Raw genomic sequence first — 18,193 nt, 5'->3', positions numbered from 1 at the left:
TGTTTGTAGACCATGGAGACAACAACCGACGTAAGTCAGAGATGTTCAAAAGTCACAAAATACAAATCTAACTCAAGTCATGAGTCTTTAAACTAGAGTCTAAGTCAAGTCACGAGTCTTTAGGCTGGAGACCAAGTCAAATTTCAAGTCAATTCCAGGATAGGCTTAGGGACAGGAAATGGAAAATAACTGTATTTAATTTTTTAGTTGCATTGACAGCTAAGTGTCTAATGTAAATTACTCAAACCTATCCGGGTGTGTTTAGGTGCCTTATGAAGTTTGATGTGGTCGTTCCAGTGTCTTTAATCTGTCTCCTACATTCTTTACACGTTGCATCCTTCAGTTGTGTCTAAGGATTTAAACTCCCTGTAGCCAAAGGCTCCATGTATGGTACTCCAGCCATAGCCATAACAACCTCGTTTGTTTACATTTGACACTTCTCTCCAATTTCACACCTGAGATAAGCAGACGTTGTGACGTGTCACTGCATCCCAAAGGGGCTGTGTCCCAAATCAACAGAATGGACTGACTCTTTCTATAACGCACTGATTCTTATTGTTCATGAGTTATTTTGGATGAATCCGAGTCGAGTGAAGAGTCATTAGGGACGAGTTTCAATTCAAGTCTGAAGTCTGTTTGTAGGTGACTGAAGTGCGACTTACACTAGAATCGTTCACTTGAGTGCCCATCTCTGTCTTAACCCACACTGTTCACTAACTAACCAGGACTCTTACAGACACTACCAGCAGTCCCTGTTTGGAGGGCTTTGGTTAAAAAGTAGACAACTCAGCATACTGTACTCTAGCTGAAGTGGCAAGATGACGGGTTCGAAGGGTAAAGGTGACAGGTCGAAGGGTAAAGGTGACAGGACAATATATTCAAAAGTCATGAAGCTGTGATGTGTTCTGGATGTGTTCTGTGATGGGTTCTGTGATGTGTTCAGTGATGGGTTCTAGATGGGTTCTGTGATGTGTTCTAGATGTGTTCAGTTATGTGTTCAGTGATGTGTTCTAGATGTGTTCTGTGATGTGTTCTGTGATGTGTTCTAGATGGGTTCTAGATGTGTTCAGTTATGTGTTCTAGATGTGTTCTGTGATGTGTTCTGTGACGTGTTCTAGATGTGTTCTGTGATGTGTTCAGTGATGTGTTCTGTGATGTGTTCTAGATGTGTTCTGTGATGTGTTCAGTGATGTGTTCAGTGATGTGTTCTAGATGTGTTCTGTGATGTGTTCTAGATGTGTTCTGTGATGTGTTCAGTGATGTGTTCTAGATGTGTTCTGTGATGTGTTCTAGATGTGTTCTGTGATGGGTCCTGTGATGTATTTCTGTCATCATTCTCTAGGGCACACAGAACTGCTAATGAACCGAACCTGCAGTGTGACAAAAACGAACCGATTTACAGCAACGATCTCGCCTTCTGCCCCTCACCTACAGATCACGGAGAGGAGTTGTATATTCTGCCTGATTCATTCACGGAATATGAAATATCTATTTAATTCAGTGTTTATGCTGCCAGGTAATACACATTAAGATTGTATGAATTTATTTGGTGAAGACTTATGAACGTGTCCTCAATATAGTACATAAACTGTATATGTAGTCAAGTATATGTTGTATAAGTCACAGTTGAACACAGTGACTCACAGTCACATTTCTGGGTTTAGTATCCAGTATCTAGGTTATGTGATCCCTTTGTAAATCAAGCCATCACAACTGATTACAGTGCATCCAAAACTCCCAGAGCAGGAAGGTAAAGCAATGCTCTGGGGGCTTGACAGGTATATTGTTCAGGGTCACCTCCCTGTGAGGGTGTTTCTGCTTCTGACGTGCAGGAGTTTTAATCAGATCTGACAGAACTTATTTGAACATAAAGACAGACACATAATATTGAATGGTGAACTCAGCACATAAGCAGGTGTATTTGTGAGAATATCTTACTGGACACAATAATATCTTAGATTATCTTACTGGACACAATAATCTATTTACAAATAATCTGTGTTCTCTACTTCCCTCCCCCTCAGATGTCCAGCTCGTCAAATGCTTAATGGTGTTACGAAACTCCAGGATAAACGGTCAGAAGTCAGACTAGAGCCCCAGTCTAAAGCTCTTAGCAGGACTATAATCATAGTTAATGAGGTTAACCTAAGGTTTAATATGAACAGAAGGTCTCTCTGTGTCTGTACTCTGGATTTGAGGATATCATTTGATTCTCAATGCTTCTGTGGTGGAGAGGGAGGGGGGTGGGAATGAAGTCACCTGGAGCCTTTAAATAGCTCCTCTCACTAAATGAAAAATGATTTGTTGTTTCATTGCCACTGACATTCACCCTTTATGTCAAGGCCATGTTGCTATAGACGGCTGTGTTCAAGGCTGCTGAATCTCAAGGATCATGAATATCAACTTGTTTTATGATTCTCCTGGACCTTGAAATAATGCCATAAAAGACAGCTCAATGTGCCCCAAAGCAAATAAGTGTCTGTTTATGCAAAATAACATTAAAGTCCTTCAATAAAAAGTGACAAAGCACAAAGAATGTGACATTATTATAATCAACAAAAATTATATCAATTAATTACATTAACTCAAATGCTATGAAATACGAATTTATAAATACTATGTGCAACACTTAATAAAGATAAAGCAGTTTCCTCACTTGTGCCATACAAAAACAATACAAATAAAAAATGTTATTAATAAGTTATAAATAATAAATAATCTGTACCCACCATCTGAAAATAATAATTTGCAATATTTTCAATACTGAGAGTCCATGGGAAGGTATTTCTCCCTCTAAGAACAAGAGAGCTATTTTACCTGCTTGAGGAGTGAGAAGAATGTGACTTAATGTGAGCAAACATTTTTCACACTGTCACTATTTCAGAATTGTACTGTCAGGGTCCATTTCTCCTGAGTGAGACAGCAATAAACCTGTGACATTTCTCATTCAGGCTAGTTTAAGCACAGTGGCAGTTGGTAACTATCAAATCATCGAAGGACGAGACCTTGAGCTTCCCCCGACCGTCGTAGTGCATGAGAACCATGGGCTCGTAAGCAGCGGGGACACAGCACGGTCCAGGGGTCGCGCCCTTGGTCAGGCGATGGAGGCGAGACTTTATCTGAGTGTGCATGCTGGCCGGTTTATAATTGTATGGACAGGAACCATCACAGAAGTACATTGTGTAGCTAGAAGGAGCCACAATCCAATCTGACCAGCCAATCTCCTCAAAGGACACGCTGAGAGACTTCCGTCTGCAATAACCGTCCTCCTGGTGAGTGGAGCGAGTGTTTCTCACCTTCTCCTCCAGGAACTCCAGTTCCAAGCAGAGCTGAAGTGTCTCTGGACTGCTTTCTTCTTCTGTCATAAGGCCCAGGTCCACGGTTAGTAACACATCATTGGTGCTCCTAAGCCATTTCAAAACTGCAACCGTTATATCCAAAGAAACATTGGGTCCTTTGGCAGTAAACCCTTTTATGTCAAACACCTTTTCCAAATAGGAACTGGAGTTTTTGTGAATTCTAATTTGGATGTTATGAGTAAACACCGCTTGGTCGTAGTCAGTGCTGTCTTTTGGTTGTCTCTGTAGCAGCAGGCGTGCTTGAACCAAGGTGAAGTCCTGAGTGATGTTGGAGACCCTGTGGAAGACGGCCAGTATCCACCGGTGCAGGCCTGCTGTCCCACTCTTAACTTGATCGGGATCCAGAGACTGGACTGCAGGAAGAGATCAGAACCACCGTCATGATTATTCCCTTTCACAGCAGCCACTCCGGCATTTGTTTCAAAGTATGACTCAGCTAAACTTGACATGATCCTCAGGCCTGTAAGACACTGCTCCATTAGAGGATATGTGAAGGGATCCCTGTGTCCCAGTGGTTTAAACTGTGATACATGTCAGTGCTTCTGAGCTGGTGTCAATACTATTATCTTAAATTCTTAAATCAGTGTTTGGAAGATTGTTATTTACATTTGCATTTATGGCATATGGCAGACGCTCTTATTCAGAGAGAACTTACATTTTTATCCAAGTGAGCAATTGAGGGTTAAGGGCCTTGCTCAGGGGCACCTCAGTCATGGCCTCAGGTCTGGGAATCAAACCCACGACACTCCGGTCACAAGACCAGTTCCCTAACCGCCAGGCCATGACTGCCCTACATAATATATAATTGTTATATAGTTATAATTGCCATATTTTAGTATTTCATAAAATATCTGACATGCATGTGTTTATAATGTCCACATGGCCTGTGTCTTTTAAAACAAACATAAAGATTTAGATGAGATTAAGCCCACTGTCAACTACGTCTCTTTCGACAAAAGATTAAAGTCTTTGTTCTTCTGGTGAAGTCACCAGTACTGTGGTAAAGCACGTTAGCGTGTACTTTAGGGAACTACAAATCCAACTGTTCTACACCAAATGAAACATCTTGCTTATGGAACATGTGCTGTACCTGATATGTTGGAGTTTACAGACAAAATATATATGTATATATATATATTTCGCAGATGGCTTTTTGGGATTTGTAAAGGCTAACACTTCACACAACAAAATCCTAATCTTTGACACAAAGACAGTACCACCCTCATCCAAGTAACTTAGACCCGAGTACATGAATCTACACTATGAGCATTTTGAGTGGAGAATGTCTGGGTTTAGTTTCAGGCCTTGAGTCAGTTACCTGTAGTGCGAAGGTGCTGTCTGGGTCCTGTGGACAGCGGCTGGGTCCCGCCGGACCCGTCCAGGTCCTGCCAGAGCCGTTTTGGTCCTGCGGACAGCGTCTGCACGCGCGTGTCCGGTGGCTGTGCTGTGTTGAGCTGCAGGAGGGAGGCCCTCTCTCTGGGTTCGGGCTGTCTGTCCATTCCCAGGGTCTCCAGGGTTCCTGCCTCCAGGGCCTGGACCTGCAGGTCAGCTTGTGCTCCTGTGTAGTGTGGGACAGTCCTGGTCTCCCCCAGCCTGAAGATAAACAACAAAAGAACCCAGACAAGCTGGGCTGAGGTCCACATGACCAGGTGTATCAGGTGCTCTTGTGGTACTGCATGATGAAACTACTCGCATTCTTTCATTTATACAGTCACTAACCACGCCCCAGTACTGAGTGTTCACCTACACCCACATTGTTTAAAGACACTGGGTATCCAGCCAGACATCTCTCACATGATATCGAACAATTTACTGAAACCAACGTTTCTTTTGCAGAAAAGGTGTAGAGTGAATGCAAATTTACATACATTTGGAAATGTATACATGTGTTTTCATGCAGAATACTGAAAATAGGTAGTTACACGAGATCAGTAGGTGATAAGCTTCTAGTAACGTCAGCTCCCAGATTTACGTCATGTTGGGTTTCTGTGACCTTGGTGGAGTTTCCCACACAGCCTTCAGTCACCTGGACACCTTCATCTGTCACGCTCATAGAAACCTTTGAAGTCCCACTTATGAATCACACTGATAACACCCATTCTTCATACACACCATGCGCTCATATCTTTGAGCAGAATTGCAACACAATTATATTCTGTAAGAGGAAACAAAATGTTTGATTAGCGGTTAATTTTATTTAAACGATACTTTAAATTCAACAGAAGAAAACTGTGTGATGAAAAGGTAAAAGGTCATGTATTCAAGGATTCCTCTTCTCTTTGAAGAAACGGTGTCAAAGGTGGTTAAGGGTGATTCAGACATGCTGTGTCATTCCAGAATTCAAAGAAAACAACACTGAGTAATCACACTGTTTGCAGAGAACAAAAGGACATGCTCTATTTTTGAAAAGTGTGACGTTTACAGCATCACGTGTGCACTGAAGATAGCAAGTTCTTACACACCCATAGCAAACTGGGTGGGGGGGGGGGGGGGTCTGGGGGGTTGGGTCAGGCTAATTGCATCTAATGCCTGTAACACAAACCTGTTCACATTTGTTTTCAGAGACAAATGTATTATTTTCTCTACACAAACATGTTAAAGGGTCAGAATTCAGAACTTAATTCCATATGTTTATTATTCTAATGATTGCAGTTAATACATTTGACCTTCAGGTACTGAGCTCAAGCTGAACAGAAACTCCAGTGACAATCCCAATCTGTTTTAGCTGCGCTTGCCAACATCTATACTGCAACAAACTTATATTACGTTGTAAACACAATCATCAGACTCTCTACTCGACAGTGATATCATATCAGAATGTGATTGCACCATGACACATATGTGAATAACATGGATGGAATGAAGGGCGGAGCCAAAGAGTCCAGTGGAAGAAGTGTGATCAAATCAGCACACATGCTTTTGTCATTTTCATTTGGACCAACTCTTTATATGCGCAGATGCTTATTGTACTAAAGACTTATTTAATACCGCAAGGATTCACAAATTGTTCTATACCAAACCTTAACCGTATACCCTAAAGATGTCTGAGGGAAAGCCCCACATTATAGCAGCAGAACATAAAATAAAAACATCACAATCATCTGAGGGAGAAGGACATCAAGGACATCAGGAGCTCAGTTCATGTTGTTGTTGTTGTTGTTGTCATCTCATGGTGTCTACTAGTTTTTGATTTCATGGATGCTGAGTTGCAGTTGAGTCTCTTTGCAACACTGAGCATAGAAAGAATAAAATAAAGAAATAAATAAAAGATATTTTTGCTATTAGATTAGTGCATACACTCAACCCTATACTGTAATTTAACACATACACTCAACTCTTTACCCTGTATCAACACATACACTCAACTCTTGACCCTGTACTAACACATACACTCAGCTCTATACCCTGTATTAACACATACACTTAACTTCATACTGTGACCGAAAGGCTTTATTACACCATGTAACACAAAAAACAAAAAAAATGTGTTCCCAGTTGTTAAGTGTGTTTTCCTGATTGTTTGTACCCTAAATGAATATAGGGCCACTATAGCCCTTCCTGAGAGACATGATCTAATTGATTGGGATTGCATAGTAAGTGGGCAACAGCTATCACAGATAAAGGGGAATTGACCTAGACAGACAGGTGTGAATTCAATATCTATTCAGATTCTGATAACGACAGTATTCACACTTCACCCCACACCCGTTACAGGAGGAGCTTAGGAAGGACCGCTACTTTCAAATATTGTGTGTTACTCTGCTACCGCATGATCAATCTTGCTCTGCTGAATCCTCTGTACACTCTTGTACTTTGATACTACATGGAATAAAGAGTGACCATTTTTATCAAGTTTGGAGAGACATCCTTTTTCCGTACAGGACACAGCAACTTAGTCAATCTAGATGGCATCAAGAGGGTGCATACATCCAGCAGACACATTTTGCTATGTATATGGCCATTTTATAAAGACAAGAGCCAAAAAGTACTCTGCTGGTGTCAAAAGGTGTCATTCCTGATGGGCCTCCAAGGTGGTTTTACTAAGTATCCTTGCTTTATTTGCCTTTGGGTCAGCCGGGATACTAAAGCACAGTACCACAGGTGGGACTGGCCTCAGCGGAGAGAGTTCACTGTGGGGAAGAACAATGTATAGTGGGAACCACTGGTGGACCCATGCAAGGTGCTGATGCCACCACTACACATCAAGTTGGTGCTCATAAAACAATTTGTCAGGGCTTTGGACAAGGAGTCGAGAGCTTTCAATTACCTCCAAGATCTTTCCCCAAAGCTGTCTGAAGCAAAGATCAAAGCTGGTGTCTTAGTCGGACAACAAATCAAGAAGATCATAGAGTGCAGTGAATTTCCCAAGAAGCTGAATTAGGAAGGAGAGAGCGGCTTGGAACAGTTTTGTCACAGTGGTTTGCGGCTTCCTAGGCAATCATAAAGATGAAAACTATACAACTGGTTCAGACTCTGATAAAGAACTATGCTGCAATGGGCTGCAGGATGTCTTTCTAAATCCACATCCTTGATGCTCATCTTGATAAGTTCAAAGAGAACATGGGAGCTTATTCAGAGGAGCAAGGTGAGCGCTTCCACCAGGACATTATGAACTTTGAATGCCGTTACCAAGGACAATATAACGAGAACATGATGGGCGACTATATTTGGGGATTGATTCGTGAAACTGATTTGCAGTACAGTCGTAAATCTCAGAAAACCACACACTTCTGAACAGTTTTTGTAATCTGTGTAAATTTGCAATGCCTATAGTGTTCTTAGTCTGACTGTATAAATGAGAAGATGCAAAATCATCAGTTTCTATAATAAAAATTCATAATTTTCTTTGCCGTGGACACAAAAGTGAAGTTTATGATGAATGTAAGCAATTTTTTATTTGTTTCAGACATAAGCAATTCGAATATAACATTAAAGAGCTGTTACATAGTGTTATCCATCTCAAAATAACACAAACACTCATAAAAAAGGCCACTCATATTTGGTTAGAAAACAGTTGTTTAATGTGATAACAAGCTGTTTCATCATGTTTGTAAATGTTACACATGCATTTCCAAACAATTAGTAAGTCTTGCATTTAGGCGTTCGAAACAGTGTTTCCTGGCCTTGAAAGCACCCTAAACAGTGTTTCTGAGCATAACTTAGTGCTATAGTGCAACTTTTGAAGAATGAATTGCAAACTCATATTTTGTTAGAAAACAGTTGTTGAATGTGATAACAAGCTGTTTCATCATGTTTGCAATGTTACACATGCATTTCCAAACAAGTAGTAAGTCTTGCATTAAGGCGTTCACAACAGCGTTTCCTGGCCTTGTAAGCGCCCTAAACAGTGTTCCTGAGCATACCTTAGTGCTATAGTGCAACTTTTGAAGACTGAATTGAAAACTCATATCAAGAGTTCAGAATGAATGAAAGATTCCACAGGTGATCGGCAGCTTCAGTGCAGAGCAGCTACTTCCCACGTAGCAAGGCGAAGGTGGAGGTTGAATACGCAACACTGGACAACGCGACCTGTGGGGTTTTAATGAGCCCAATACTAATGAGGAACAGGTGTTAGTATTGGGGTGATTGAGATAAGGGGAGTGACCGGGAATGAGAGGGTGTGCGCTGTGTAGGAGTGAGCATGCGTGACTGTGATGATGGGTACTCTGGTGGCTTCTGGGCTGACCCACCGTGACACATACCCTGTATTAACAAATACACTCGATCCTATATCACAAGAATATGATTATGTTTAGCTTAAAAGTCAATTATGGCCAGTGAATAATGTCACATAAGCTACTCTGTTATTATCATAAAATGACATAAAATGTTCAATATCTCGATTCCAACAGATGTGGAGGGCGTGGCAATCTGATCTTGCCTCAGTTGAGCTTCAGTCCTGGCCCCGCCCCTAACCCCGCCTCTGGCCCCACCCCAATACTGGAACATCCAATTTTACACCATCAATGCCCCCCATTTCCAGTCAGCCCAACAAATACACAGACAGAATTGTATACAGACAGAATTATTTTGCTTGAGTCTCCAAGCTCTCCAAATGCTTTTTTCCTGTCTCCATGTTTATAGATCTTTTGTCTGGTTATCTTAGTGTCACCTGTAGGAAAGATGATGGACCTAATCTTATAGGCCCAACGTAGCCTGTGTTCCTCCATACTGGTGTGTTCATACTGGTGCGTCCATACTGGGGTGTTCATACTGGTGTGTGCCTCCATACTGGTGTGTTCCTCCATATTGGTGTGTTCATACTGGTGTGTTCCTCCCTACTGGTGTGTGCCTCCATACAGGTGTGTTCCTCCATACTGGTGTGTTCATACTGGTGTGTTCCTCCATACTGGTGTGTTCCTACTGGTGTGTTCCTCCATACTGGTGTGTCCATACTGGTGTGTTCCTTCATAGTGGTGTGTTCATACTGGTGTGTCCATACTGGTGTGTGCCTCCATACTGGTGTGTGCCTCCATACTGGTGTGTTCCTCCATACTGGTGTGTCCATATTGGTGTGTGCCTCCATACTGGTGTGTGCCTCCATACTGGTGTGTTCCTCCATACTGGTGTGTCCATACTGGTGTGTTCCTGATCTCTGTCAGCTCTCTCAGCTTCTGCTCTTACACTGATAGTTTTCACTGCTCAGCATTAAAAAACAACTTGGCTTGCATTGTGTTTCCACTCAACACAATTTCTGATCTTTTGTAAGTATGTAGTAATTATTGAATTTATTGTCCATGGCAGGGTGTGAGAACACGTACATGATACACACTAATTTACACACACACACACACACACACACACACACACACACACACACACACACACACACACACACACACACACACACACACACACACACAGGTATACACACAAAAAAGGGCACATTCCTGAAAATTGACTAAGGCAAAGGGCACATTACTGAAAATGGATCAACCCCTGATCAGAAGTTTCAACATCATGGTGAAAATCCACGTTATGTACAGGAGGAGAGGGACCTTTGTTCCTGGTGGTGGATCATGACTGACCCGAATTACAATTCCTGCTGTTTTGTCCTTGGGTATGTCGTCTTTTGTTCTGATGGGGATCTGAACAGTAAAAATAAAAACAAGAAATTCATGTTTTCATGAAATTGTTATTTTACTGTATGCTGTACAACAGTTTATTTGGTTTATAAATTGGCATACTGTGGAAGTAGTTTATCAACTATCTACTTGGTTAGCTAGTAATTCCCAAAACATCAGCTTTTCAACACAATGGCTTGCTACCAAGACAAATTTTCCAATGTAAGGACATACCTTGTTTTGTTGCTAAAATGAAAAATAGCTTACAAGTTAAATGTTCTAATAATTCTAATTTGTAATAGCTCAAGAATTATTGTAAGAAGTATTGCTAAAAATATATTTGCATAAGATATAGCCATGGTGTAGCCATTCAATCATAGATTAGGCATGTTTAGGATCATTGCTGGATCTGAGGCTCTCAAATCTGTTAATGTCCTTTCATTTCCACAACTTCGTTACGCCATCTAGTGCCAAACGTTGGTTAAAAAAACTAACCCTAACCCTTTTCCTTATGTTACATCATTTGTGCAGGTTTTGCACATACGATATCATGTCAATGAGTTCACTTTTTTGTTGTTGGTTTGTTTGTTGGACTTACAACAATGAGCCTATAATAACATTACGTAACCAGGTTTTAGCTGGATCTTAAGTTAGTAACAGACCCAAGAGAGTCTCTAGGGTAGTTATGTCTGCTGATCTCGCTTCACTTCCTCCAGTCACCTCCTTTCATGTGTATGGTTTCTTCTTATATTATATAGTCATTATTATAGTCATATTATATATTATATAGTCATTATAGTTTAGTTGAGATAAACTTAAACTGAGAATACACACTATTGCATCCATACCGTATTCGCTTTAAAATGACCCGGAACCGGAAATAAATATGGTATAATTTTTTTTGTGTACCTATATAGTTACTCTTATTCACACAGTCGTGGCAAATATATATCGTAATAACAATTAATTAATTAATTAATTATTATAAACTGAAAAACGAGCACAGTTTCTGAAGTGTATATATAGGCGGCGCACACCACGTGACTTCCTTTTCCGTCAAAGCTGAAATAATGGACGCCAGCCGCGTGCAGCCCATCAAGCTCGCCAGAGTAAGTATTCTTTAAAAAAGACGAGTGGTTTTTAATCAAATACACGTTAGGCGTTATTAATCATGTACCTAAGCCCTCGATATTCATAATTCTGTAGCGATATTGACTCAATGCTGTTTTTATCGGTTACATTTTGGTTTGCAGTCGCCGCCAGTAACGTTCGTGGCGTTACTTGTTAGCTTAGTTGGCTACAGGCGATTAGCATGTGTTGTTAATATGTGTTTATCAAGTCCGTGTGTGTTTATCACGCTGTGTGTAGTAGTTTAAGTGTTTAGACACACAACTACAGTTCTAATTCTTGTAGGATTTGTGGCTAAGTTAGCTAACCTTTGCAAGAATCTATCACGAATCTCATGTTGGTCTGTTGCAGGTTACTAAAGTGCTTGGCCGAACCGGCTCCCAGGGCCAGTGTACACAGGTAATGTGGTTTATAGTCGCTCACATGAACACATGGACGCTCCGTGATCCTCCCCGGTGTTGTGCCCAGTTCAGCCCCCTCCACCGTCTGATGCATCCCCCTTCTCCAGAACTCACTCTGTTGATCCTAGCTCACAGTCAGGACCAGCATTCACATACAACACTGTATGTGTGGGCCATAACTCCATCCAGATCCCGAGAAGAGGAGGCATCTCGCGGCGGGGAGTGCTGAATTCGGCACGACACCGGCATTTCAACTAATACTAAAATGTGAAATAAAACATGCAATCAAGTACATATGCAAGATTGCCTCCTAATGATGCATTAAACAGAATTCTTGACCTAAATGGGAAAGGTTTTTTTTTGTTTTCTGGGCTGACACACCCTGACACGCATACATTCGATCCTATATCACAAGAATATGGGAGGGTGGGAAATTTAGGTAGTATATATTTTTTATGCTTATTAAACTGCAGATATAAATTACAAGCTAAGGAATCTTTAGTGAGAAGTCAGGCTTTGTAATGGGATTATGGATCTGTCACCTTTACAGAACAGATTTGTACAGACACCCTAAACATTGACCTGAGGGGTGACCCAGTGGGGTTGTGGATTGTGCTCAAACACAGCAACATTCCATAATGTGTCGCAGTAAGATGTGCAGTTGTGCTGTAACTGTGGCCAGAATACAAACATGAACGTAGATGTCATCTTCGCTATTTTATCTTTTCGAGATGCGACTGTATCTGTTTAAATTACTTAAGTGAAGCAGTGAAAATTAATTTATTTTCCTCAGTTGGTGTCAAATTTTTGTAGGCATCAGTCTTGCTTAAACGACATTAAAGGAAATGGGTAATTTCTTACATTTTAGTTTAGTTTACTACTTGTACAGAAACTTTTCGAGTTCAGTTTGTTAATGTCTCTTCTGCTTTTCCAGGTGCGTGTTGAGTTCATGGATGACAGCAACCGATCCATCATCAGGAATGTGAAGGGCCCGGTGAGGGAAGGAGATGTTCTCACACTCCTGGAGTCCGAAAGAGAAGCGAGGAGGCTTCGCTAGGTGAGCCGACACATCCCTGCCTCTCATTCACTCATCTGGGTGATGTCCGCTGTGTTAATGAGTAGAACCAAAAACAAAATGATGTTTAGCAGAGGTGGAAAGAGTACTGAAAATTGTAATTGAGTAAAAGTATCATTACTTTGCCTAAAATCTACTCAGAGTAAAAGTACAAAATTACTTCATTTAAAATGTAATTTGAGTAAAAGTTACTTAGTTACTTTCAGTTATTTAATGCATGGATGAATCATGAACCAAATTCAGCACAAGTAGTTTTAATAGATTTCAAAGCGTATTTAAGTGCACATCCACACTTGCAAAAAGATCAGCTGGGCTCAGGAACATACTTCCTCACAGCACAAGGACAGTCACAACCTGTACCATAAAGTGCAAACAATTTTCAGTCCTATTGTCCAACGGATAACACTATGATAAGAATAAAGAAATTTAAATTACAAATTATTCAAATAACAAAATGCACACAAAATTAAGAGCCCACAAGATGCCACAAATCAAACTAAAATGCAACAGGATTCCACTACTCACAATAAAATGCCCACAGGATCCCACAATTTAAAAGTAAGTGCTCACAGGATCCAACTATTCAAAATACAGTGCACACCGGATCCCACTATTCACAATAAAATGCCCACAGGTTGCCACAACTCAAAATAAAATATAAAATGACCACAGGATCCCACACATCTCAAAATAAAACAAAATGCGCACAGGATTCCACCATTTAAAATGCTCACAGGATCCAACTATTCAAAATACAGTGCCCACAGGATTCCACTTTTCACAATAAAATGTCCACAGGATCCCACAGAACCTGATAGATAGAAGATTTAAAGATAGAACAATCTCATCCTTTTGGGAAAAAAAAGTGCACCAGATTACGACCTGATTATGAGACAATGGATAGGGCACGCTCAAGGCAAGGCCATGCAATTAGCCTTCAGTTCTGGGACTCAGAAGTTTAAATTTCTGCCCGCATTTAATTTTTCACCATCAATATTTTTTTTTACTCAGTAATGTCAGGGCGTTCAAATGTAGTGAAGTAAAACTACTTAGGTCAAAATGTACTCAAGTAAAAGTAAAAATTACATATTTCAAAAACTACTCAGAAAATTACAAATTACTCATAAAAAGTACTCAATTACAGTAATGTGAGTAAATGTAATTAGTTACTTTCCACCCCTGATGTTTAGTATCGTATCAGCTAGCTAGCTAATGTTATCTTGACCCTGCAGTAATCATCTCCACTGGATTAACACTGACTGCTCTCCTGGTTGATTTTGTGAATAACTGAGCATTGGGCGCTGCTGTCAAGTAAAGCATTAAAGAGTAATGTCAGCTCAGGCACACCCCAGTGAGTGTCTTCAGGCCTCTGGCTTTGTGGGGTTGAGATGTTGTGATTGGTCACTACCCCTTAATGACTATCTTGAGTTGGTCATATAGATTTCAAATATATAGATTGAAATATACATGCAATATTGTGTGTCAAGTCATCTTTATTTAAATGACATAATGACATCAAGTGCCAACCAAAGTGTTGAACAATAACATGTACCTAAAAACATAACTAAAATTAAAAAAACATAACAGTCCAGCCAAAGAGCTAATTGGGTAAAACCGCTGAGGATTCAAAGGCCTGTGAGGGTAAGCTTTTAAAATATCTACCATGGCTAATTCCTTTATAAACACTGGAAGATTATTCCAAAGTCTTGGGGCTGCTACAGAAAGCCCCGAGAGAAACAGCGTCTGAACACCATAAGTAGTATTTATTATAAAGAATTGTTGATGTATTAAGTGTTTATACTTGATTAAGTTTAACGAGATGTGATGTGAACATGCCTTTGATTACAAGATTACATCACATATCTCCGTCTTCCTCTGCAGTGCGTTTGTGAGGAGCTACACACGACCCTGTGAAGACCAGGCCTCCTCTCAGCTCTCCTTCAGACGGATGTAGATTCAAAAGTACTTTGTCACATTTTGGGGCTTTATATTGACACACACAAAGTTAAAACATGATGTGAGCTTTTTCAAGCTCGTAACAGAGGGAATGGGGGCCTGTCATTGTGCTAACAATAAACAAATGAATAATAAATAATAAACAATAAACAAACGACCACCGCCTGCTCTGGTGTTTGCATCGCATGATCCTATCAAATAATCTTAAATCGAGCTAAGCGTACATGTGAATGAATGTGGTAGTATGTAGAGGCCCAGGAGCACTGCCCTTGTGGGCTGCCACGCTCCTGCACGTCCCTGTGGTGCTCAGGCTGGTTTCTGTGAGACGCTCCTTGGCCAGGTGTGCTATTCGCTCAGGGGAGGGAGTGGGCGGGGCCTCTGGACCGTGCCGTCCTCTGGAGGAGCAGCCGGGCCTGATGCAGGAGTTGCAGCACTGTAGAAGCTACGTCGTCATGGCAGCCATTCCAGGCCTGTCTCGGGGGCCTCTGAGGTGCGACAGCCGGTGAACAGTGAGACAGTTGCTGTCATCACTCCAGTGTGCTGGTATATGTCAAAACAACAAGCATTTCACACAGCTGCTGAAGGACCTCAAACATCATCCTCGGGACATCCTTGTGTATTTCACTACAGTTGCGTGTCTACACACAAGGTGGAGACGTGAATATATTGTAGAAGTGCAAGCAAAGTGCTTGATCCATGGAATATCAATTTTGTATCAGGAAGTTGAGTTTTATGTCAGACCCGACCTAAACCTTGTGAGATGTTTCTCCAGGTTTACTAACATTACAGCTGCTATAATAACTACTTGTTCATTAGCATTAAGATCCTAAATGTTGACAGGATTGAAAGGGAACGGCTTTGTGTCTTTGTGTCTCCAGTGACAAACTGATTAATAGTGATGCAGTATTCAGCTCATGCAGTAGTGCATAAGGAGAGGTTGTTTATACATACACGTTCCACTTTTCCTAAAATGACCTCAGAAGTACCCGAAATGCTCACAAGGTGGCGAGATAACACCATATGTCCATTTTGTCCCTATAAACTTCTCAAACGCTGGAAATGGTCTGTTCTGTTCATTCAGGCAGCCAACAGTGTTCGTCAAGCACATCATAATGCTGTTATTTATTATTTACATCTATGCATCTTCACTATTCCAGTGGAATATTTTCAGAGAACTTCATTTGTAGCATGCATAAAGCAATTTGCTGTATGAACATGTGCCTACACACCAGGCATGAAAATCTGTCACCTTTCGGCGAAATTCGCCGTTTTGAAGTTGAAAAGGGTGACCTGCGTGAATCGTGTAGATCCGATGAGTTTTTTTGTTGGAGGTGCGGGGAGGGGGGTCGGGAGATTATATGTATATATTTTAATTATCATTGACTCATTAAGCAAACAGAGCACTTCCGAAATCGGCAATTTCAATGACACAGTGGCCAGCAGTTTCCGCCCAGAACCTTCATAGAGGCCAAATAGCGTTTCAATCATACCAACGTTCTTCATTCATGTTATTCATTTACTGCTAAGCGGGACGAGAAGCAGGACCTAGTGCTACACCGCGGACAAGTCAGAAGAGCGTACATTTACCACTACATTTACCACATCGTACATTTACCACTACATTTACCAGATCGTACATTTACCACTACATTTACCAGATCGTACATTTACCACTACATTTACCAGATCGTACATTTACCACTACATTTACCAGATCGTACATTTCCCAGTGGATTTAATTGGGTTATTAATGGTTTCAATCGTTTTCATATTTTGCGGTAAAACAAAGTTACTGCCGTTACTGCGTTGAATACTGTCAGAGCCACAAGCTCTTGTGATAAATAGGTAGATAGATAGACCTATTAAGTTCGCGTCAACCCCGTGTAGTTAACGGTGACATAAAATAAGAAACGAGATTTTTTTTTCTAGTGTGTCTGTAGTTGTAACTGGTGAATCCAGGGACGGGTGAGGATAACATTCGCGCCAGGGCTGAAAAGGTTGAAGATGAAGTTGTAAACTCTTGTCGTTTGAGTCTACCCTGTGCTTTAGCCCATGTTAGAAAATAAAAACACGTGAACCCTGGTATTTTTACACTCATTTTCGCCGCTGATGTATTTATTGGTTCATTAAGACGTAATGGTTTTGACTGAGCCATCTGGAATGGCGAAAGCGGCCTCTCGCGTTTAAGGATCTGGCTCCATACATTGAATCCATTGACAAGACAGTCAAAAAAATTTTTTTTACTATATTTTACGGAGCCCGTAAGGTGACATCTTGTAAAAAAAATAATAACGCGTGGCCACGACTTACTAACGCGTGGGAACGAGATAATGTCGCCTTTCACACGCGGCAACAAAGTTTATTTTTTCACAGCAAAGCAAGCAGATCCCACGGATGTTCGCGAACTGACTGCCCAAGGAAGGTAAACCTGGCTTTATATAAAGTAATACTTAATTATCTTGTTCGCACGCGTTAATTATCTCGTTCGCACGCGTTAGTAAGTCGTGGCCACGCGTTATTATATTTTTTACATGATGTCACCTTACGGGCTCCATAATATTTGGCATCACCTGTCGCTGTATCCCCGTACACCAGCAGCCACACCCCACCCCCCCCCCCCCCCCCCCGTCGCCGTATACCCATGACGTCACATGTCAACGCCCCGTATCCCCATGACGTCACATGCCCCGCCCCCGGTCTTCTCACCTTTTTAACCCCTGACCCATTTTCATGCCTGACACACACGTATAGTAATATTGACAAGCCAGTAGGAGTAGGGTGCCTGTATGGGAAACTTCCAATGGTGTGCGAGAGATGAGAAAACACCGTATCTTCTGAAATCCTGCAAGATACTCTTCAGTGAAAATCCTCAGTTCCACCCATGAGTCTGCCTGAAAGTATTGCAGGCCTGCAAGAGGTCGTGCAGGCCTACACCAGGTTGAGCAGGCCTACACCAGGTTGAGCAGGTCTACACCAGGTCATGCAGGTCTACACCAGGTTGAGCAGGTCTACACCAGGTTGAGGAGATCTACACCAGGTCATGCAGGTCTACACCAGGTTGTGCAGGCCTACACCAGGTTGATCAGGTCTACACCAGGTCGCGCAGGCCTACACCAGGACAGCAACAGCAGCACATGCTGTTTATTTTCAGCTGTTTTTGTATTTATACTGGATTTTACTGGTTATACTGGTTTTGTGGGGAGACACTGC

At 41.4% G+C, this 18,193-nt stretch overlaps 2 protein-coding genes across 2 annotated transcripts; one reads left to right on the top strand and one right to left on the bottom strand.

Moving 5' to 3' along the window:
- Window positions 1-2,467: 2,467 nt before the first annotated feature.
- Window positions 2,468-5,012, bottom strand: gdf15 (Growth differentiation factor-15). Its single transcript, XM_076982203.1, has 2 exons — window positions 4,678-5,012; window positions 2,468-3,721 (listed from the first exon to the last, which is right to left on the bottom strand). The coding sequence occupies exons 1-2, from the start codon at window positions 5,000-5,002 to the stop codon at window positions 2,958-2,960; spliced, it is 1,089 nt and encodes a 362-aa protein (XP_076838318.1). The 5' UTR covers window positions 5,003-5,012; the 3' UTR covers window positions 2,468-2,957.
- A 6,411-nt stretch (window positions 5,013-11,423) lies between these two features.
- Window positions 11,424-15,140, top strand: rps28 (ribosomal protein S28). Its single transcript, XM_076981947.1, has 4 exons — window positions 11,424-11,532; window positions 11,903-11,950; window positions 12,887-13,009; window positions 14,909-15,140. Exons 1-3 carry the CDS (start codon window positions 11,494-11,496, stop codon window positions 13,007-13,009), a joined length of 210 nt encoding a protein of 69 aa, XP_076838062.1. The 5' UTR covers window positions 11,424-11,493; the 3' UTR covers window positions 14,909-15,140.
- The last annotated feature ends 3,053 nt before the right edge of the window (window positions 15,141-18,193 follow it).

Source organism: Brachyhypopomus gauderio, chromosome 19, assembly GCF_052324685.1.
Source record: "Brachyhypopomus gauderio isolate BG-103 chromosome 19, BGAUD_0.2, whole genome shotgun sequence".
Classification (NCBI taxonomy): domain Eukaryota; kingdom Metazoa; phylum Chordata; class Actinopteri; order Gymnotiformes; family Hypopomidae; genus Brachyhypopomus; species Brachyhypopomus gauderio.
Note: the sequence above shows the minus strand (reverse complement) of the source record. Positions and strands in the feature narration are given on the sequence as shown.

Bases quoted from the DNA above. Each gene is read 5' to 3' on its own strand.
- gdf15 (XM_076982203.1), bottom strand. From the start codon at position 5,002: ATGTGGACCTCAGCCCAGCTTGTCTGGGTTCTTTTGTTGTTTATCTTC. The intron at 3,722-4,677 runs GTAACTGACTCA...GGTTCTGATCTC, and splicing joins ACAGCACCTTCGCACTACAG to TTCCTGCAGTCCAGTCTCTG.
- rps28 (XM_076981947.1), top strand. From the start codon at position 11,494: ATGGACGCCAGCCGCGTGCAGCCCATCAAGCTCGCCAGA. The intron at 11,533-11,902 runs GTAAGTATTCTT...GGTCTGTTGCAG, and splicing joins AGCCCATCAAGCTCGCCAGA to GTTACTAAAGTGCTTGGCCG. The intron at 11,951-12,886 runs GTAATGTGGTTT...CTGCTTTTCCAG, and splicing joins CCCAGGGCCAGTGTACACAG to GTGCGTGTTGAGTTCATGGA.